At 37.8% G+C, this 23,898-nt stretch overlaps 1 protein-coding gene across 8 annotated transcripts in view; it reads left to right on the top strand.

Annotated features, from left to right (window-relative positions):
- Positions 1–1,400: 1,400 nt before the first annotated feature.
- Positions 1,401–23,898, top strand: part of MTHFD2L (methylenetetrahydrofolate dehydrogenase (NADP+ dependent) 2 like) — a 147,701-nt gene continuing 125,203 nt past the window's right edge. For 5 of the 8 annotated variants that reach the window (XR_009540296.1, XR_009540297.1, XM_060148037.1 and 2 more), the window contains exons 1-3: positions 1,401–1,690; positions 18,504–18,688; positions 19,312–19,434. Coding sequence is in view for 5 of the 8 variants with exons in the window: in XM_060148037.1 (XP_060004020.1) it covers positions 1,548–1,690; positions 18,504–18,688; positions 19,312–19,434 (451 nt within the window). In the remaining 3 variants the exon portion in view is untranslated. Of the gene's footprint in view, positions 1,691–3,497; positions 4,214–18,503; positions 18,689–19,311; positions 19,435–23,898 lie in introns of those variants that run through there. The other 3 variants (XM_060148040.1, XM_060148042.1, XM_060148041.1) reach the window with 3 other exon arrangements.

The following is a 23,898-nucleotide window of genomic DNA, read 5'->3' as shown; positions in this document are numbered from 1 at the left end:
TCTATGTAAAGGACATAGAAGAGTGCCTGGAACAGAATAAGCCTACAGAAACTGCTAGCTATTACTATTGATATTTTTATAACTTTTATTTTAATGAATAGAACAGTTCACAAAAATACTCCTGTATTTTTTTTTAAGATTTTTTTTGATGTGGACCATTTTTAGAGTCTTTATTGAATTTGTTACAATATTGCTTCTGTTTTATGTTCTGGTGTTTTGGCCACGAGGCATGTGGGATCTTACCTCCTTGACTAGGGATTGAACCCACACCCACTGCATTGGAAGGCAAAGTCTTAACCACTGGACCGCCAGGGAAGTCCCAATAATTCTGTATTTTTAATATGTAAATTATTTTTAATTTTCTCAATTATGTATTTTGTGCACACTTTTTTCTATATTTTGCATTATCCCTTTAGGCTGGACTACAGGAAAAATTAAAAAAAATACTTAATTCAAGGGCATAAAGATACTTCTGTCTGTTTCCTTCTTCATTATTATCACTAGTTAGATAAGATATTTGATTGACCCCTGCCATCCCTAAAGGAAAGTAACCTTGCAATGCCCAAACCGCTTATTTGTCTAGTATAACTTCCTTGTTCCTGCTCCCTTCTGCCTACAAGTCTTTCATTTTGTGAAAGACATGCTCCTTAGAACTCCTTTCTATCTGCTAGGTTGGATGCTGCCTGATTCAAATTTGTTTTTGCTCCAATAAACTCTTAAAATTTGAAAACATGCCTCACTTCATCTCAACATATCCCAGCATAATGAATGGCCATTCTGATTCTTACTTTTTCAAAGGGAGCTGATGTTCTGTTTTCTCACTACAAATTCACCACATAACACAGGTTCCTAGGTTGTGTAACCTTGATCATAGACTCTAGAAAATAATAGACATTGGCCAATTTTTCCCCTCCGAAGTGGAGATGATAAGGTAGAGCTACAGAAATCCTTAGGTGCAGGCCTTGCTCAGCTAGGTCCTCCTTCTCCCTCCACACACACACTTTTCTTTCTTTCTCCTGCTCTCAAGGTATCCCAAGGTCTCACCAAGGGAAACAGAGAACCTGTAACACCCTTCTTGCTTTTAATGAAATTCCAGGTAGCCGATTGTGGGGCGGAGCTCTGGTTTGGGAGAAAGGGGGAATGCTGCTTGAACTGATTAGACGCTTTCCGTGTGTCCTCGCTATGGGCACATCAGCAGCGTGCCCAGTGGGTGAGAAGCCTAGTCGCCGCCAGGCGACATCGCAAGCCAACAGTCTCTAGACCCACCTGCCAGTACTCTTCTCAGCTTAGGGTTTGCGTCCCGGCCCCGCCCCCTGACGGTCCAGGGGTCCTTCGGCCCCGCCCCCTGACGGTCCAGGGATTCCTTCGGCCCCGCCTCCAGCCCTCATTCGGCTCCGGGCCCCACCCGTGCGTGGTGCCCTCGGGAACCCTCGGCTGGAGGGACTCGCTCTCCAGCCGAGCCCGGTCGGGGCAGAGCCCGGTCTGCAGCTGCGAGGACCGGAGCGGCGGGAGGTGGCGCCTCTGTTCTGGAGCCGGGATTCGCGGCCATGACAGTGTCGGCCCGCGCCTTCTGGCTGCTCCGCGGCCGCCTGGGCCGAGTGTCGGCGTTGGGCCGGAACGCGGCGTCGCTCTTGGCGGCGCCGGGAACGGCCGGGCGCGCGTTCCGGGGCTTTCGGAGCAGCGGCTTGAGGTACGAGCGCTCCCGGACGCTCGACCTCTTCGGGTCGGGGCGCTCCCGGGTGCGAAGCCGCTGGCTGTGGGAGGGGCGGCGGCCGCTGGCGCGGGCGAGGCCCTAACGCGTGAGGCCGGGGGCTCCGGGCAGCCGTGCGGCGCGGCGGGGCTGGGGGCTAGGCCGGCCTTGGCCCCGAACTTGGCTGCGGGCGGGTAGCGTCGTCCTCAAGTCAGGCAACTTGGACGTGCTCTGCGCTCCCTGGAACTGCAGCAGGTGCGGTTGAGTGACTGAGGAAGACCTTTGAGGCCCAGAGGAGAGAGGCCCTAGAAACACGTGGTCTGCTTGTTTGAAGCATTTGTTTTGGTTTGGGTTATTGTTGTGTTTCGTAAACAAAGGAGTGGGCGATGACCAGATGGTTTAGTAGTGTTTGAGTTTCTGACTTTCTTTGTTGGTGGTAATACTGAGGTCTTTTCCAGCTCTAAAATTCTTAATGAGTTCACAAAATAAGGCATTAATCTTGACTTCTCAGTCTTTTTCTGTATGGCGCTTCTCGAATCTCTGTAGTCTTAGATTGACGTGCTCAGTCTTAGATTCACTGGATCTCTTTGGACCTTGTTGCTGGCTGGCAGATTGTGAGTATGGGTTTAACTCTTCTGCACAAATAGTGCCCAGGAACACTTCACCCGTCCGTCATCTACTTGTAGCTACAAACTCAAATCTAAGAAGCTAAAAGTATATTCCCTTGACCCAGAGCCAGTGAGTCCAGAAGAGATTCTGTTTTCAGACTTTAAGGGCTTCCAGTAACGTGCTTTCACTGTGGTTTCATGTGACCAGAGATTGTGTCTTACTCGTCTTTTTGTATCCCCAATGCCCAGCACTGTACCTGGAAGAAAGTAAAGATCGGCAATGTGGAAACATAGCTACTGCTGTTTTAACTTAAATTGATTAACTCTTCATTGTATATTTGGACCTTAGTCTTGAGTGACTGAAATTTAAAAAAATATTCCCTATCGGGTTTACTTTGGACGAGGTTTCTGTGGACTACTTGTCCTCTACGAGGATATGTGAAAAAATAACAGTGACTCAGAGTTCTGATTGTAGAAGCTCTCATGGTGTCTGAAAAAAAAGTTGCCAGTTGGTTTGGAATTATCGACTCTACAACCTAGGAAAAGCAGATTCTGTAGAATCCTATTTGTATTACAGGTTTGAAGGAATTATGCACTCTAGTCACCTTTTTTAGATAACTATTTTTGGAATTTCAGTTATTTTACGGCTTCTTTCCGGAGTGAAGGTAACCTTTTACAAATTGTATGACTTGGTTAATTTCCCTTTGTCAGCTGATGTAAATAGACAACCTCATCACCCTATCTTCTCCAAGGACATTGAATGAGAGCCACGGACAGTTAAAACCCCAGCATCTTTTGAAGCCACTTGCTACACACATGTGCCACACATACGGATAATTGAGATCTTTTAAAATTGAATTAATGACCTCTATAATTTAAAGTAATTGAGTGCAATAATTTTGGAAAGCTATTTTAATATAAAGAAGTATTGCTTTCAACCCAGCTGCTTTCAGCTCCATTTGATGCAGATTATATCTGTATAAAAATAAATAATACCTTTGATAGGTTTTAATTTTTTCAAGGCAGTACTAATTAGGTTAGGATAGGGTGGTGTTTTTGACATCCTCTTGGCACTGAGTACCATATATGAAGGTGAGGTTGGCTGTAAGGTTGAGAAACACCTGTGGACTGGTGGGTCTCGGGTGGGGAGGAATGCAGACAGTGTGTCGATGCTCATTGGTGTCTCTTTTCTCTTCTAGGACCAGCAGAGAGAAGAGATTCCATGTTCCAGAGGTCGCCACTGTCTGCCTCCCCACTTGTCCCCATCCTCAGTCATCTCTTTTAATATGTAGTGACTCATTAGTTGTCTAGTTCTTCATAGTGAATGTGGTTTAAGTCTGACATCATCCTATTGACTTAAAATTTGAGCCTTAGTGTTATTCTTTCTGAAAAGTGTCTTTGAGTTTGATAAACTCTTTCCACAATGATATTGACTGTTCTCAATTAACAGATTTATTACCAGTTTCTGGTACAGAGCCTTAAATGAAAAAGTATTTTTGATTATTTTTTATATTTTTGGCTAATTAGACACCTGTAGTAATGGAATATATAAATACTTTTTTAGTAGAGAAGTTTCTTTTTAAATAAGCAGAATTTCAAGAAATAATGTTTGACAGAATTTGAAAGTTACAAAACCTTGAGAATATTTATATCTCAATGGTTTCCCTTTAAAATTTGCCGTGAGTTTTTTTTCCCATTTACTCATGAAAAAATGTCATTTACTCATGACATTAAAATATATTTAATGTCAAATAAATAGCCCTTCTATTTGTTGCAGCTTATTGTTTCTTAAAATGCATTACCTAAACAGCCAGAAAGTTACAAATAAAAAATTCTTGTTGATTAAATTTTCCAATTTTGCCTCACTGTGTGAGGAGTTTACAAATCAAAATGTACTTGGGTTGTAAACATCGCATGAGTCCGGCCCTGTGTTTTTCAGTGTTTTGAGCTGGGCAGCAGTCTGTCCCTTTTGGAGGCAAGGTTAACAAACTTTGTACATTAATGCTATGTTCAAATCAGATTTGCAGGTGTTCTACAGCGGGGACTTCCCTAAATGCTGCTTTACTGCCTGAACTCATTTTTAGTAACTAAATGGATATCCCAAGCATTTGTTCCATATTTATGCTATTGCTCAGTATTCCAAAAAAAATTAACTTGGCAGATTTCCCCTTTTTTCCCTGTCTTACTATGATTCCTTTCAGCATTTGCAAAATTTTGTGTACTGACGTACAGCTGTTTTTGGAAGCCTCACCTTTTCTTCGTGTCTCACTGCCAATGGCTTTATCATTTTTGCAGCTAGGCCAGCATTTTAAAAAACTAAATTTTTGGAGCTAGTAAGAGATAAGCGGTTTATGTTATTTAAATAATAATGTCTTGTAGAGTGGAGAGTTTAATAATTTTAAAAAGACAAATTTTATTTATAAGGCTGTTCATTTTTCTTCAGACTCTCTCCTCTAGTACTTACTCAGTTTCTCTCTCTGCTATATAATTATTTGGTTTAAAGATCCTTTTATCCTCATGTGAAGCTCGAAGGACCCAGACTCCAGTTAGGACCATTAGTAAAGCTGATTTTCTTTAGCATTATATCAACGAAGATAGAGTTAGTCCCAGTGACTAGCAAAGGCAGTTTCTCAAAGACATATTTTATTTTGCTGGCAAATATAGTGTGATTTTCCTATCTTAATGCCTTACCTATTCTAATGAAAATGAGATATGATAGTTTTTATTTCTAAGCAGTTCTTTTGTCATTTTAAATTTAGAACTAAAAGTTTCACCATTTAGTGTCTTATATATTAGTTTTATTCCTGTGTCCCAGCTGTTCAGAGATAATGTGTTCTAACGTAATGTCTCCAAAATCAAGTTTTCTGATTAAAATGGATCAATAGATGAACAAAGGAGACTAATACTAATCTCAGATCTTGTTACTCAGTCATGGTTTTAGTAGTAATTTAGCAGTTTCTTTAATGACCCATATCTTTGTTTTTCACGTTTTGAAATTATATTATCCTTTCATGTTAATACCCTGATGGGATGATAAAAATAGCAGGAAAGAAACCCACCAGATTATCTTCCATGGTTACATACTCTTAATGGAATTCAATGGAGCTCAATGAAGATTTTTTAAAATAGTTTGGCTTAGGGGCGATTAAGTTGTGAAAGGATGCTTAAAGACATAGGAGCTTGGGTGAAATCTGAACTGTCAATGATTAATTTAGGATAAATCAATGATTAGTAATAAGTGAGTTTTACTATTAAGAAGTGCAATTTGGACCAGAAAAACCCCACCTAATTTGTGTATGCAATATAATCCAAACCTAAATTAGTGTCAAAGGAGAACCCAGGGTTGGATAGTATCCAAGAAGGCCTATGTGGCCTCTCCCGTTGCAGAGCACAGGCTCCGGACGCGCAGGCTCAGTGGCCGTGGCTCACGGGACCAGCCGCTTCGCGGCATGTGGGATCTTCCCAGACCGGGGCACTGCGTCGGCACCGTGTCCCCTGCATCGGCAGGCGGACTCTCAACCACTGCGCCACCAGGGAAGCCCTTACCATTGTTTCTGTTAACATTTTATTGACTGCATCATATTAAGTCAAGTGGCCATTAACTTACCTAACCATCTTGCTGTTGTTTACTGTCTAGTCCTTGAAACATGAAATAATTTACTCTCAGATTCACGTCATGTTCTTGTCAACATCATACCAGTCAGGTTTGTTCACTTAATGATCTGAACTCTACTTGGATTTCTATAATTACTTTCATTAAAGAATGTGCCTAGAGCCAAGAGACTATTCAAAGATTCATAATTCTAAAGTGAGGGCATATTATAGTTTAAAATATATGTTTCCTCTTCCCACTTCAGCTCTTTATCATTAACTCTGCAATGAATATCATCTTGCCTTTGAATAATCCAGTTGTATTGTTGAAAAATAAATTCTTATTAATATTTAAGGGAACATTAAATAACTTGTCCAAGATAACACAATAAATAAATGGTGAAGACAGGATTTGAACCTGCATGATCTATCCAGTGCTTTACTCTACAAGCAATTTATAATTGTTGACATATCTCCCTCTTGCTTTTCCTCCTTCTGAAAACTCTTATTAAATCCTGTAGAACTTTTGTGAATCAAGAAAACTGATTTTGCATATAAATCTTAAAAATTATCTAGTTAGATTTCCTTAATACAGGGTGTTTCTTAGCCTGGGACTTAATGGATAGAATTTAGGGGATCCCTAAACTTAGATGGGAGGTCACTGACCTCTAATAAACTTAGCATTTTCTTCAATGTTGAATGTTGGCCTTAAACCACAGTAATATTAGTAGTACTTATGATATTGCCAGTGAAAACATAGATATTTTAATAACAGTTGATGCAGAGATCTCAAAACATCATATACACTCACCACTACTTTGATATTATGGTAGTAATTAGACTTGCCACTAGATCCTTTTATTTAACGCTTTAAAAAAAGTGATAACAATATTTTAATAAAATTGGTTTCCTTGTAAACCTGTGTATTTTATGTTAAACATTTAAAAAAGATTATTCTGAGAAGATGTACATCGGATTCAACAGACTGCCCAAGGGTTCTCGTGGTACAAACTTTAGCATCTAAGATGTTTTCTGCAAAAATCATGGATGTATAGGTTGCTGCTTATGTTCTAAGTTACAGGTTAGGGTCCTGAAAGAGTTAACTTACAAAATTGAATAACAGAATCACACATCATGAAAAGAACTTGCTTTAGTTTTTTTGACTTATAAAAGTATAATTTCTGATAAAATTACTTCACGGTGTAAGATAGTATCTAGGATGTGAAATGAAATGTTTTTAAAAGGCCATAAACTTAACACTTCTAAGTATTAATTTACTTTAAAAAAAATTCACTTACTTCGAATAGCTCCCTAGTACTACTGATTGGTTGGTTTTATTCCATATGTAATTTTGCCCTGGTTCCCTTGAGTTTGTTTCATTTCTATTGTATAGTTAATTTGAACTCAAAATCTTAAAATTATGCTCTAAGATACAAAGCGATTAAACTATGCTAAGGACTTGCAGAGATATTTGAATTGCTAATGACTGTATTTGGCTTTTTCATCTTTATAGATCATAAAACAGTTTATTGCATCTCTAATTAAAGTTGTGGTTGAAAATGAGATTGAAACATAGATGCAGAAGCAAGATGTGAAGTATACAAATTAAATACACTGTTGATCTTGAGCAGATTTTGTTATTTTACTGTTTTGTGAAGGAGTATTTAGATACACAAGAAAAGTAGTGATTTTTTTCCCTCCTGTTTACTACTTTGTTTTAGTTAGTTAAACTAAATTAACTTCATTTAATTCTAGGAATTACAAATTTAATTAATTCTTGGAACTGTAGATTCCAGTTGGATGGTTGCAGTTTATTTTCTGGAAAGTAAATAGGTAAATAAGCTCATAGAAACAACACTAAATGTTGATGGCTTTTTAGTCACATATTACTTCTGGTTTTCTGAATATGTCTCCATCTGTTACTTAACAGAAACTAGGAGAGCCATTTTTACAAATCAGCCAATCAACTCTTAGCCAACCATTCCCATTTTATAGATGAGGAAATTGCATGCCTTTGAAAGCAGTTACGAGACTTGTCCAACTTCATTATAGCTGGTAAGGGTGAACCAGGGCTGACACTCGGTACTACTGTCTTTGGGTGAGTAATTTGTACTGCATTGTGCTGCTCTACTGCTAACTCTCCTCCCTAGCCCCTTGATTATGATTTATTCTTTCCTAATGAAGCCATATTTAGTGCTAGCCCAGAAATGGAGGGGAGAATAAAGTGCTGAAAGGGAGAGCTCCTTGTTCTGCCTTCTTTGGGGGTGACTTGCAACATTTCTGCTTGCAGGAGATGTCACCTGAGCAAGTAATGACAGGGTGCATTGTGTGAAAGATATCTAAGGGGTCAAATTGACTTCACTTTTGATGTGTATTAATGGCAATGTCAGTATATAATTTTTTGATGAAACCACATTTTTAAGAGTAGAAAAACCCCATTAAAATAATGAAAATTACATATTTAGATTATTTATTGACTTATATTATCGACCTATAAGAGTTCTATTGAAAACTATTTTCAAAATTAACATTTTAAAATATAATTTATACTCTTATACATTAAAACAATTTAAATTTTTAATATTAATTTTATATTAACACATTTACATTTTTATGTTAATTATGTGACTGTTAACTTTTAACATATGACCCATTCTTGGTACATATACATACAGTTGACCCTTGAACAATGCAGGGGTTCGGGATGCTGACCCTCCAGAGAGTTAAAAATCTTCACAGGCCCTCTGTATTTGCAGTTCTGCCTTCTCAGTTTCAACCAACTGAGAATCGTGTTGTACTACGGTACCCAGTTAATAAGAAAAATCTATGTATAAGTGGACCCATACTGTTCAAACCCATGTTGTTCAAGGGCAACTGAATTTGAATCAGTTTCTTAGCCATATCTTCATTTAATGCCTTGATACTGATAATTTTCTGGGAAAAAAACCCAAACTTATGCTTAATTTAAAAATTAAATTTGCTGTGTTTTCTTATAAGTTGCAAATTACTCTTTTCTTTAGACAGTAGTATTTTTAGTTTGAAAAATACTTTCTCTACAGATGCTAAAGCACCTGGTAAACTCAGAGCAAACTCTTCTAAATTGAACATAGTCTCAGTTCTAGTTTTTTTCATGAAGATGTTTCAGCCTAAATATTTTCACAAGTGCTATTTTCATGTCTCATTTCAAAGTACCTTTCTTTGACAAATATTTAAGATAAAAGTCATCAAATAAGTTGTATCTATTTATGATTTTTAAAATATTTTGCCATATTTAGATGCAGTAAAATGATAGGTCTTCTCAATTATGTTCCATTACATTACAAAATATAAATTTATTCAGTGAAAAATAGAGTCATCAAAAGTTCTTCCCACAAATTGGGATATTTTAAATTGGGATTATAGATGTATTTGTTTACTAAGTCTGTCATAAAGTACCACAAACTAGATGGCTTTGTGAAGGAGGGGATACTCTCCTTTTTTTCCTCTTAGTTCTTTTAGCTGGCAATTAAAATGACATAAGCAGATTAACCAGAGAAAACCAAATTTATTAAGTACATAAGGGAATTCACATAAACATGAAGAATTCCAAAGATAGTAAGGCAAGATGAGGTATATATGTTATTCTGGACTAAGGAGAAGAAGGTAAGGGTCTGGGACTTAAAAGTAAGGTAATTCACAGGAAGATGAAAAGAGTTAATGTTCGGTGAACAAACGTTTGCTGGATCATCTAGAGACAGTGGGACTCAGAGAGGACTTTGATCAAAAACAGGCCTTGCTAGTTTCCTGCTTGTCTACCACACCTAGTTCATACTTTAGAATGGTTATCTGTTGTGATAGCTCCTTCCTGGAACCAGCCTTCTATCTTAAGTTCTTTTGGGCATTTAGGGGGAAGTTCAGAGGTTTCTTCTGGAGTGTATTAGGCCTTGGTTATTTTCAGCTGGAAATAATCTGCATGCCAGAGTGGCACAACTTGGGGCAGCTTGCCCTGAACCCCATCAGTTTAATTAATTAATTAAATTTATTTTTTGGCTGCATTGGGTCTTCGTTGCTGTGTGTGGGCTTTCTCTGGTTGCTGCAAGTGGGGGCTACTCTTCGTTGCGGTGCGTGGGCTTCTCATTGCAGTGGCTTCTCTTGTTGTGGAGCACGGGCTCTAGGCGCCACGGGCTCAGTAGTTGTGGCTCGCGACCCCATCAGTTTAAAGCAACAGAAACTTATCCTCACACCCGTGGAGGCTAGAAGTCTGAAATCAAGGAATCTGCAGAGCCATGCTCTCCTAGCGTCTTGTTGCTGGCAATCCTTGGTTTTCCTTCACTTATAGCTGCATAACCCCAACTCTGCCTCTGTGGTCATATGGCCATCTTGCCTCTGTGTCTTCACGTGGAGTTCTGTCTTCTCTTCTTCTAAGGACAGCAGTCATATTGGATTTATGGTCCACTCCACTGCAGTATGACTTTATCTACATCATAATTACATCAGCAAATACCTTATTTCCAAATAAGGTCACAGCACAGGTACCAGGGATTAGGATTTGAACATATCTTTTTGGGGACACAATTCAACCCACAACAGTAGAACTTCAAAATTGCTTGTATATTGTTTGAGGCATCATTGTTTAATTAGCTCAGTACTTCCCTTGCTTTTGAAGGGGTGCATTTCTGTTTGTAAGCTTTGGTTTCAGTATTTGCAATTCACTAAAAGTTTCAAATCTGAAGCCCCCCCCCACCATGTCTTGGCCTATTTTTTGAATATGTTAACAATTTCCAACAGAGTTTGAAAAAAATGCAACACTTTTAGGTCTTTTTGGCTCATTTACAAAATAGATTTTTAAACACTTATTTCTAAAATCTGATGTAGGCAATGAAGAGAGAGTACATTCAAGTTTTTGTGTTCAATATAAACTTCACAATAGCTTTGTAATTTAGTTACAATAAGTGAGTTTATGTGTACAATATTTTTTAATTTATCAATTTATACTTTAGTTGGTAGATTATAGCTTGTTTGCATACAATTATGGATATCTTGCTCCATGACCAGTTTCAAGCACATATGCTTCATAGGTTTCTTTATATTGAAAGTAGCTGACCACCTATCAAGAATACTAGAGTGTGGGGCTTCCCTAGTGGCGCAGTGGTTGAGAGTCCGCCTGCCGATGCAGGGGACGCGGGTTCGTGCCCCGGTCCGGGAGGATCCCACATGCCGCGGGGCGGCTGGGCCTGTGGGCCATGGCCGCTCAGCCTGCACGTCCGGAGCCTGTGCTCCGCGACGGGACAGGCCGCAACGGTGAGAGGCCCGCGTACCATACACACACACAAAAAAGAATACTAGAGTGGGGACTCCTGCTTTGAGAATGATGGGGGCATAAATCAGTGGTTCTTAACTGAGGCTTGGCAGAACCACTTTTTAGATCTTTTTGTTAAACCCTGAGATTTTTAGATCTAGCCTGTAGAGAGCCTCAAAAAGTTGCTGGCAGTTCCTTAGCCAGTCTGTCTCATCAACTGTGAGTACTGTTGTGCTCTGTAAAAGAAATTTTGTCAGAGATGAAGATTTTCTTAAGAGACAAAAGTACAAACTCTAGAGGCAAAGATGGTTTTCACATTAGAATTAAGAACTTTTCATCAAAAGTAACCATATAATAAGTGAAAACACAAGCCACATACTTGTGATACTTGATACATAGGTATACTTGATACAAGATTAGTGTTCAGAATGCATAAATAACTACTAAAAATTAGGCACAAGTTAATAATCCATTAGAAAAATGGTCAATGAAGAGGAACAGGCATCCCATAGAAGAGGAACTCCAAATGGCCAATTAACCTATAAGACATCCAACCTCTAGTAATTAGGGAAATGCATAGTAAAACCACAACAAAATGACATTTAGCTAATTGGTTAATTTAAAAACTTTGACAATATCAAGGAAGTAGAACAATAGAAATTCTTAAACACTACTGGTGGACTTATAAATTAGTGCAACCACTTTGGAAACAGGTTGGCATAAATTGAACACACATAAATGTATCTTATAACATAGCAATTCCATCCCTGGGTGTAAACCTTAGAGAAATATTATAATATTGCATGTTATTTTATATTTATATCATATGTAAATGTGATATATATCATATATATTATACATTACTATATATAGTATACATATGTATATTATTATATTACATTATATTATAAATAATGTATATTATTATATTTTTAATATTTATAGATATAAACATTAGGTTAAATGATAAAAGAAAGGAATGGAAAGGAAAGCAATGCAATTATAAACCCAAATTTCAGGATTGTGTTTAACTCTATGGGAGAGGATCAGATTTTGGTAGAGGAGGATCACAAAGACAATTTCAATGACAATGGTAATATCTTTCTTAAACTGGGTGGTAAGTTTGTTAATTTTACTATTATTTTTTCTTTTCATGTGTTTTATACATATTTTGCATCTACTCACTTTTAATATAATTCAAGATCTGTTTTGATAGCGCTTTAAAATATTCTAAGATAGAAAGACAAATATCCAGAATACTAACCTATCTCACCATTTTATTTTATTTTATTTATATTTCTTTTTAATCTTTAGCCATATGCATGCATATTTTAAGTTACAGTTACGTACCTACAATTTTTCATTTAATTTCTTCACTTAATTTTATGCAATGAGCATTTTCACATATTGCTATTTTTATAATTATTATTTTCAGTGGCTGCATGGTAACTCCAACAAATTATAATACAATAAACAGTTTAACTCTGATAATTCCACAAATATTTGATAAACACAATGTGCAAAATACTCTTAGGTATTAAGGATGTCATCGTAAATATAAGCTTCCTGTCCTACACAGCTTAGAGTATAGTGGGGGAGACAGTAATTTTAACAAGGCCTTAAGATACTACATGAGGGTAAAAGCTGGGTGCTGTGGGCACTCATATAAGAGGCAGATCCCCAGGTTGAAGGGGTCAGAGAACATTTCCCAGAGTCCTTTCCAAGCTGAGACTTGAGGACTGTGTGGGAGTGAAGGAGGAACAGATTTGGTAGGGATGTTAGAGAAGTGAGAAGGAGGATGAAGAGTGTTTCAGATCGAGGGAATAGTGTATGTGAAGGCCCAGAAGTGAGAACCTAGCACAGGTGATAAATTTAAATGCAGCTATGTGTAGTGTGGGACTTGGTGAGCACAGGGAAGCTAAAGAAAGCTCATGCAGGGGCGTGTAAGCTGCAGGATGTTTGGATTTGAGTTAAAACTTCCTTTCCTTAGTTTTTCATGTCAAAAATTTGGGAGTCATATTTGACTTCTTTTTCTCACACCCTATACCCAATCTCAGTAAATTCCAGTGGCTCCACCCTCCAGATAGATTCAGAATCAGACTACTTAGCATCTCCACTGCTACCCCCCTTGCCCAAGCCACCCTCATCTCTTGCCTGGGATACCACACTAGCCTCTTAACTGGTGTCCCCACTTGCCCCTTCCTCCCATAGTCTCTCCTCCACATTTTAACCAGTTATCACTGAATAATGAAAATCAGGTCATGAAAATCAGGTCAAAATTTCTAAATGGCTTTCTTTCTCGTAATAAAAGCCAACGTCCTTCTGAATGCCCGTAGGACCCTATGTGATCTGATGTCACACTACTTCTCTGACTTTATGTCCTGTTCTGGTCCATTTGTTCTTTCTACTGTAGCCACTGGCCTTTCTATTCATCAAACATACCAGGCACATTCTTGCCTAACGTTCTTTGTACTTGCGGTGTATTTTCCTTAGCCTAAATTCTTTTCTCCAGATAACCACATAACATATTCCTTCATTTCCTTCATTTATGCTCAGATGTTACTCGATTAATCAGAGAAGTGACACCTTAACCAACCTATGTAAAATGGTAACTGTGGCTTCCAGATGTGCCTTTTTTTTTTCCATGTTTCACACATGATATGTTAAATATCATAGAATACTGCCTGGCACATAAATGGTTTTCAATATGTATTTATTAAATTAATAAAAACTGGACATGTAGTGCAGTTTTAACAAGGGAACTGATATGATTCCATTTGGAAAATCACTCTGGCTGCAGTGTGGAAAATGGACTGGCAGAGATCGAGACTTGAGCCAGGGTGAATTCTTAGGAGTTGTGTGCTTCTGTGGCTGAACATTTGAGTGGTTGCTGATATGTAACATTTTTCAACAATATGCATGTTGAAAAAAACCTCATTTCTTTATTCACTGAAGTCTATATGAGCTATTAATGTGTGTGTTTACCATTTCTTCCAGCATATGGACTGATACAGGCATTCTCCCATTGGGCCTCCACTAAGTCCGGGTTGCTTCATTTATCTTTATATTGTGTCTCCCATAGAGCCGGGCTTGCTGAGGCTCTGCAGTGACTGAGGGAATCAGTGGGATGGGCCAGCTGCTACTGAAAATGCTTTAAGTCCCTATTCATAATTGGGTGGCAGTCTTTTGGGTGTTTACCCATAAATACCAACTAGGCCAGGCCATATCATGTCAGCTATAATTAGCAAGCTGAATTAGCACATCGGTACTATAATGTAAAGTAAGCCCTGCCACCTCAGACCCCAACAAAAAATGTGCAGTCAGGTTTAATCTGTAGGTAGATTGTCTTTTTGGAAGTCAGGAATCAGTTTATGCCATTGTCATCTGACATTCTCAGGGTCACACAGCTTGTAGTATCTAGGCCATAATTATCCTGGATTATGTTCAGTTGTTGCCAGTTTCACAATAACTTATGACTAAATCATTGTGTTTAACAGAGAATCAGCTAATAAAACATGTAAGCAGCTGTATTGCTATTCATATGCTATAGAATGCAACTTGGAGCTCAGATGGTTTTATATTTTAAAATACAAATGTATGTTCTTTACTATAAGAGTGACTTCTGGTCTATTAGCAGATAAACTTGCTTCTATAGCAGAGTATTTTACCTATCTGAATATTGCTGACACAATTTAATTTTTGGAAAGTATTTTTTTTTTTTACTACCTGAAATTGTTTGCCATATCTGCAGCCCTTAGTACTTGTTAACATAGGAGGTCCTTGTTTTCTTAGTACTAAAAGTCCACTTAAATGAATCAATAACAAATGAGCAACAGGAATTCAAAGTAGATAGTGAAAACAGTTCATTATTTAATCCTGAAAAATAAAATTTAAACTCAAAAGTGAATGTATTTTATCTTAACTTGATTTAGTCTAATAATTATGTACTAATTATTAGAATGTACAAAGACACAAATTACAAAAGCTCACTCAAGAAATGCTAGGTAACCTGAAGAGCCCTCTTTGTATTAAAAAAAATTAAATTTAGAGTTTTAAACCTCACCACAAAGAAAGCTCCAGGATCAGATGGCTTCACAAGTGAATTCTACAAACATTTAAGGAAGAAATAATACCGATTCTATACAAACTCTTCTGGCAATGTGAAGAGGATGGGATACTTCCTAACTCATTCTATGAGGGCAGTAACCATATACCAAAACCATACAAAGACAGTACAAGAAAAGAAAACTACAAATATCTGCCAGGTACATAGCTGCAAAACATTTTTTTAACAACTGATGAAATCCACAGTATCTGGAAAGGATATGTGGGAGGTTTATCCCAGGAATGCAAGGTTGGTTTAACATTTGAAAAGAGTCTAAAACCAAAAAAAACATTTGATCATATGATCATCTCCATTGACACAGAAAAAGCATTCAGCAGTATCCTGATATAAAGTCTCTTCAAACTAAGATAGAACTAAGCCATAAAACTAAATGCATAACCTAAACCCATAAAACTTCTAGAAGGAAACATGGGAGAAAACCTTTGTTACCTTGAGTTAAGCAAATATTTCTTACGCACAATACCACAAGCATGATCCATAAATGGAAAATTGATTAAAATACATCAAAATTGAGAACTTATCATACAAAGACACAGTTAAGAGAATGAAAAGGCAAAGCATAGACTTGGAGAAAGTATTTCAAATTATATATCTGATAAAGGACTTGAATCTAGGATATATGAAGAACTCTCAAAACTCAATAAGGAAATGACCTATTAAACAAAGGGCAAAAAATTAAATTACACAATTCACCAAAGAAGATAGGCATATGAAAAAAATATGCACATGAAAAAAAAATGCTCAACATCATCATTCATTAGGGGAATGCAAATTAAAAGCACAGTCAGATACTATCATATATCCACTAGAATATCTAAAATTTAAAAGACCGACCATATCAAGGGATAGCAACTATGTGGAACAACTGGAACTCACATATACTTCTTGCAGAAATGTAGAATGGTACAACCAGTTTGGAAAGCGGATTGACAGTTTCTTACACATTTAAACATATACCATACGATCCAGCCATTCTAGTCCTAGATATTTGCTCGAGACATGAAAGTATATGTGCATACAGTGACCTGTACATGAATGATTGTAGCAGCTTTATTTGTCATGACTAAAAACTGGAAACAACACACGTATATCCATCAACAATTAAATGGATATACACAATTTGATATATCCTTACAATGGAAAACTCAGCAATAAAAGGAGATGCACTATTGTTACATACAACAGCATGAATGAATTTTAATTGTGCTAAGTGAAAGTAGCTAGATGAGAAGGAGCATGTAGTGCGTGATTCCATTTTTATAAAACTCGTGATAATACCAACTAACATATAGTGACAGAAAGCAGACCAGTGTTGTCTGGAGGCATGGCAGGGACAGATAGAATGGTGAGATTACAAAGGGTTACCAGGGAACTTCTGAGGGGGATGGATATTTTCATATTCTTGATTGTGGTGATGGTTTCTCAGATATACACATATACTAAAACGTCAAACTTTCGCTTTAAATATATGCAGTTTATTGTATATCAATTATACTGTAATAAAACTATTACAAAATTAAGACAGTGGAGCAAGATTGATACACTGCATTTACCATGACCTTCCATGTCTTGAAAGTGGAAAGTAGACAAAATTAGAATCAAAAGTAGACTTTACTTATAATTGTATTATCTAACCAATGTGTATTTGCTCAGTTAATTGTTTACCCATGGATATGATTATTATTGAAATATACTTTTGTGTTGAACTGAAGAAGTGGTTTTCAAACACGATCATGCGCAAGAATACCTGTGGGGACCCGTTAGATGTGCAGATTCCCAGGCTCTCTCCCCTCTCCCAGGGATTGCAAATCATGGGTGTGGTCTTGGGGTCTAGGAATATGCAAGTTCAGTAAGGTTCCCAGGCAATTTTGACGTATGTCTCCATAGACCATATTTCAGAATCACTTCTTAGCAGAACATTGTTTACATCAAAATTGTTTGAATCTGGATGAACTCTGTGGACCACTGGTGCCAGGTTGATATGGAATATTCTTGATCTGGTCTATGTATATGTACGTCAACCTATTAGAGAGGGGGTTGACTTATTTGGAAGGGGCAGCAAGTTTGCATTTTGTTTGTGCTGGCTGATATTCATGATGACGGCTCTCACTAGAACATAGAAAATGTACAGGTGCTTGAAAAAATTAAGTTGCTATAAGGTTTTTCTTTCCTCCTTTTCTTCTCCTTCACAATATTCATTGACCTGCTTTTGATATTTTGTGTAATATTCATGTGCTATAGATCATGCTTTCACCAGGCCTTTCAATAGTGAAAGGACAGGGGCCCCAGGAAGAAGGAACCATCTTTTACTTTATCAGGTACCTTTAAAAACTAAACATGCAGTAGGAGCAACATTAATTCACCACTTTTAAGTTTGAGATCATGGAGAGCAGGAAAACCTTCCCATAAGGCATTTTTTGTGCCTTTCCAGAGAGAGATTTATGTCATCTATCAAAGTATAGTACTTCTTACCTACTTAAGCACTTAAAAACTGCCAGGAAGTAATGTTTTGTGCAGTTTTTCTATTAGAAATGATGCCGTGGTGTGGGTGTTTGGGTAGGGGGGCAACTGAGCCTTACTTACTGGCCTGGTCCCCACAGTAATCAATGACAAGCATGGCAAGACTGGCAGCTGTCATCACAGTTGTCCTTGTCCTGGAGCTGAGGGATAAAATTTTTCCTTTAGTAAGTGAGAAGAGTTGTGTAGTACGGAGCTCATGACTTCAGGGTCTTGTACAGGATATTCTATTAAGAGTGAACTGACTTTGCCTTTGGGTCAAAAGGCTATGGGGCCACGTGTATACACCATGGCCTGGAGCTTTGAAGATGGGTGCTAGTTTTAACTAGACTGTGCTGATCTGTCTCTTCTGAAAAAAAATAGCAGAGCTTTTAATACAGCCAATATTATAGAGCCAATATTCTAGAACTTTAGTATGTGGTTTGATAATTGAAATATATATATGTAAAAGTTATGTATACTATAGATAGATTGTTATGCAGAACTAAAAAGCAGAGTTGGACTCCTTTAAAAAATTATAAATATATTTTTGAACCTGAAGAATGAGTGTCAAATATACCTGAAAGAAGTCAAATTTTGGTTGCTCACTTGGGGAATCATAAATGTTTTGTTCACTCTTGTACTTTAAATTTTTGTGGTTGAATATTCCTTATTGCCTTTTTAGTACTACCTTTATTCCTTTGTTTTCCACAGACATGACGCAATTATTATCTCAGGAACTGAAATGGCCAAACAAATCCAGAAAGAAATACAGCGAGGTGTGGAATCTTGGATTTCTCTTGGGAATGGAAGACCTCACCTCAGTATCATTTTAGTGGGTGATAACCCAGCAAGCCACACATACGTCAGGAAGAAGATCAAAGCTGCTGCTGCCGTAGGTGGGGACGTGTGTTAGTTGTACTTGTTACTAGATAACGTTTTCTGGTTTTACTTCAAAGTGTGATAATTATGAATGATAATTGTCAACTAAGTGCTATTTGAATGACATGTATTATTATTATTATTTATTATAGATTATTTAGTTACCGAAGTTTATATTCATTTCTTACTCTTTTTCTTCAAATTTCTTATTGAATCAATTCAGTGTGATTTCAGATCTTATGGTGAGATGTGAGAGCAACATGTTACATTTAAAGGGCCTGTTTTTTTGCTTTAATCACATGATAAACCTGGCTAGTTCACTCTGCCGAACTTGGCCTAATAGTGGTGGTGGTGGTATTGGTGTTCTTACTCTCTTCAAATCCGCTAACGGTAGCTTATCACAGATGAGCGTGATTTGCTAAATGGGTTACTGGGCCAAAGGATGCATGTGAATCACAAGAAAGCATCTGTACTATTTGAAAATTCCCTCCGGATGGTGCTTAGAACATCATTTTTGTAGAAGGGCCTTTTCTTCCAGTGGGATAGGAGCAGAGGGAACCAATCACACATTGTGTAAGACACCATCAATGAAAAAACACATCTTTGTTAAAGTGACTTTCTGTACTTGTTTTTCTTCCAGGTATCTGTAGTGAGATCATTCTAAAACCTAAGGATGTTTCTCAGGAAGAACTTTTGGATATAACCAATCAATTGAACATGGACCCAAGAGTCAGTGGTATATTAGTTCAGTTGCCACTGCCAGGTACATAATGCTCTTCTATATATGCCTATATAATGCTCTGTATATGCTCTTCTATATGCCTGGTTTGGTTAGGAGCAAGGACATCTTTTCAACATTATATCATGACACTGCAAATAATTTATAAAATATGTTCAGAAGGGAACTAGCTATTATATTAGCATGCAGTAGGTGGCAATTTCTGAATGACGTTTACAATGACTGAAAACTGTGAAAGAAAAATTTAGGCTTTGGCAATACATCCAGTTCTTGTTTTGCACAATAGTGCAAAACCATGAAAATGACTAAGTTGAAACTGGACAAAGCAAATCAATAAGAGAATAACAATTGTTCTGTGACCTTTAAAATGTTTTCTCAAAACATTAAAAACTCTCTTACTGTGGTTTATAAATATATAAGGAAATGAAAAATAGTAAAATTAATATTTATTCAGTACACTGTAATTTAAAACATTAGAAACATTGAGAATTAAAGTATTACTTCATTGCCAAAATCTTTTCAAGAGGAGTTTGAACAGTTACTTGCCTTCTTCTCATCATACGACTTATTATATGGAGCAGGCATCTTTTCTATGCCTTGGTGAATTGAACTGTCAAATTCTTTCTAAGTTTGGATCAACTTCCATCTTGTCCTTTGTCCTTTCAAAGTCATGAGATATCTCTGAGAGTTTCTTTAATGTGAAGTTTTGTTCTGGTGTCACTTCCTCTGGGGCGTTGTCATCCTTTTTGTCACAATCACATTCCTCATTTATTTTGATCAGTTTGCCTTCACTAAGTTCTTATGGCTGCATAGCTACATTGCTCCAAAGGGCACGGTGTCAACATTCCTGGGTCATCCCCTATTTCTCGTACAACCCATTTACATTCAGTTAGAATCCTGTTGAAGCGACTTTATCTTGTTTTTTACATTCATGGCTCTTACCTTCTTGCTGGCCTAGGTCTCTTCTATCCTTGCTTTGCTCTCATCATCTTCAGATCTTCTATTCACATCCAATTTCATTTCCAGCATCATCACGTTTTATTTCTTTGTTGCACTTTCATCTTTATGGGCTAATAGCCTCTTTTTTTTTTTTTTTTTTTGCGGTACATGGGCCTCTCACTGTTGTGGCCTCTTCCGTTGCGGAGCACAGGCTCCAGACGCACAGGCTCAGCGGCCATGGCTCACGGGCCCAGCCGCTCCGCGGCATGCGGGATCTTCCCGGACCAGGGCACGAACCCGCGTCCCCTGCATCGGCAGGCAGACTCTCAACCACTGCGCCATCAGGGAAGCCCTAATAGCCTCTTTTGATTACTCACTTTTGTGAAATGTCAAGTGAGTTTATCACTGGAACACAAGGAAGCAACATGATTTGCTGTCTGCGTTTGAACTGAATAACAGATGTGCAGTGACCAAGCACTGACAGACTTTGAAAGAAGTGACATGTTAGTCACTGATCATGATGCTCATCTGTTATTTACATAGTGATTTTTGGACCAAAGAGCTAGCAGCTCTTATATAATTAGTCACAGTTAATATGCCATGATAACTGAAATTTGAACTGTGTTGTTGGAAGGCTGCTGTTATTTGACTAAATTGTGGCTCTGAAATTTGTACATATTTCAATGAGCAAGGCAAGGACTGCCTGAATATTATAGATTACAGTAGTTTTGTGCAGTTTTGAGTTCTTCTGTAAGTTCTGACTTGCAGAAAGTAAAGCTGTATGATGCTATCACCTGGGATCTTTGTATGGTATTAATTTTTAATTTATCCAATGATATAACTTAATATCTTAGTATATGTTATAACATTTATGCTGTTTAAATTACACCCAAAATTCACATTTCTAATTCTTTTCTTCCAATATGGCTGCATTTAAAAAAAAATCAAAATGTTGGAAAGGATGTTAGAAGTTATCAAGGTTCCCCTCAAAATGCTTCTGACAGATAATATTATAGATTCATCATGTTAAAATTAGCATAGTGATTTATCCCTTACTTTTATAACTACAAAACGAATTCAACACATATAGCATACTCATTTGATATCATAGGAAATTAAGGTCTAGAAAATATCAGGGGTATATTAACATCACAAATCTGTTTTTTTTGTTTGTTTTTTTGCCGTACGCGGGCCTCTCACTGTTGTGGCCTCTCCCGTTGCGGAGCACAGGCTCCGGATGCGCAGGCTCAGCGGCCATGGCCCACGGGGCCAGCCACTCCGCGGCATGTGGGATCTTCCCGGACCGGGACACGAACCCGTGTCCTCTGCATCGGCAGGCGGACTCTCAACCACTGCGCCACGAGGAAAGCCCTGTCCAAAAATTTTGACATTGGGTTTAAACCCAGTTGTTTGGCTCATGCAAAGCAAGAATCTTTTTTTTTTTTTTGTACTGTGTTTGCCAAGAAATCTTCTTGTGGTGTGCAGTTTTTAAATTTCCCCCGCTTATATTTGTATTACATTCAAATCATTATAGAAAACATATCACATTTCCAAATATCTAGTTTGTCTTCAAAAATTAAATTCGTGTCTGTAGAAATTTTACCCCTTTATGGGCAATATTCCTTTTTGTTAAATTTATTAGCAGTTTGCCACTAGATGGCACTAGTGATCTGTCTGTACTAAAATAAATTGAGTCCTGTGTTCATTTTAGAAGGTGAGAAGCCTAGAGCCAAAGGAATGATAACAAATATTTGGATGCTTTGAGAGAGGGCAATTTTCTATCTAGCTGAAAAGAAAAGCCAATAATATACAAAATAACAGTGACTAAAATGTGTTACGTTAAGCACGTATTATGTCTTAGGCACTTCACATTAGTTGATTCGTTGGATCCTCACAATAATCCAATGGTGGCGGAGCTATTATTATGTACATTTTACTGATGATGGATTTAAGGTACAGAGAGGTTAGGTAACTTCCTCTAAGATCACAGAGCTGGTAACTGAGCTGGGATGGGAATCCAGGCAGACTGGTCCCTCATGCCATTACCGTTATGTTACCACCCCCACCAGCATGCCGTGTTAGCTAGTGGGTAATGTGTGCTTACTAGGTGACAGGTATTCTTTTATATGGATGATTTTATTTAGTCCTCAAAACAGTCTTATGAGTAAGAATTACCTTCTTCATTTTACAGATCAGGAGACTCTATTTTCCTTAACCTACATTATACTGGGACATATAGTTTGTTGGTTACTAGAAAAAGTTGGATAAAGTAGGAAATCATAAAACAATGCATTTTACCTTAAACATTGTATTATGACATGAAGTATGTATATATTAATTCATCAATCTTTTGATGTAGGTTGTTGGGGAGGAAAGTTTCCTCTTCCCTTCTAGGTTCTTCTGGCTGGTGACCTGAGATAGATTCACAGGAGAAAAACAAACAAAAGTTTAATAACATGTGTACTTGGGAGAGACCCAGGAAAACTGAGTGACTCGCCAAAATGGCTGAAGCTTTCACCTTAAATACGATCTTCAGCTAAAGACAAAAGATTCAGCTAAAGACAAAAGAAGATGTTGGGCGTAGTGGTTTGGGACTTCAAAGGGGAGGAAAGCAATTCACCTGGAGATGCAAAAGCAGATGTTTGCTGGGCCATGCAGGGGCATTGGGACACAGAGTGGACTTTGATGTCTAGGCGCTGCTGGGTTTCCCCCAACACAACTAGTCCATTTTCTTTGCAGATATTTCTGGAGATACCTCTGTTCTAGGAATAGGTCCTTTATCTAAATTCTTCAGGCAGCTAATGGGGAGGTAAAAACACAGACTTACTGAGTCTTCTGTTTCTTAAAAATAATCAGCCTAAAATAATCCTCATGCCAAAGAGACATTTTGGGGTGGCAAATTGTGCTTCCCTACAAGATCCAAGTCTCTATTGAACCTACTGTTTGGAATTTTGTGTTATCTTCTGGCATTAATAATACCTATGAATCACTGCCTATAATTTTCAGTTTGAGATAAAACTAAGTGAAAATTCATCTATCTATATATATTTTTTAATTTATTTTTATTTATTTTTGGCTGCATTGGGTCTTCACTGCTGAGCGCAGACTTTCTCTAATTGCAGCGAGCGGGGGCTACTCTTTGTTGCAGTGTGCAGACTTCTCATTGCAGTGGCTTCTCTTGTTGCAGAGCAAGGGCTCTAGGCGTGTGGGCTTCAGTAGTTGTGGCTCACGGGATTAGTTGGTCCGCGGCATGTGGGATCTTCCTGGACCAAGGCTTGAACCCGTGTCCCCTACATTGGCAGGCGGATTCTTAACCACTGCACCACCAAGGAAGCCCCCCATCTATATTTTTAAAGTGTTTCCCAGTGTTCATGGTTGTCTTGTCCTTATCTAAGTCATTACTAATTCTTTTTAATTCTCAAGTCTTTTGAGAACATTCAACTTAGTCTTCATAGACATAACAACTGTTTGTTTGTACTGTTTTAATTAAATCACATAATTTACTGTGAAAGAACTGGCAAAAACAGGTTGAGAAATACACACACTTGT

This window comes from Lagenorhynchus albirostris, chromosome 4 (assembly GCF_949774975.1).
Source record: "Lagenorhynchus albirostris chromosome 4, mLagAlb1.1, whole genome shotgun sequence".
Taxonomy (NCBI): Eukaryota; Metazoa; Chordata; class Mammalia; order Artiodactyla; family Delphinidae; genus Lagenorhynchus; species Lagenorhynchus albirostris.
This window is presented reverse-complemented; position numbering and strand designations above follow the sequence as displayed.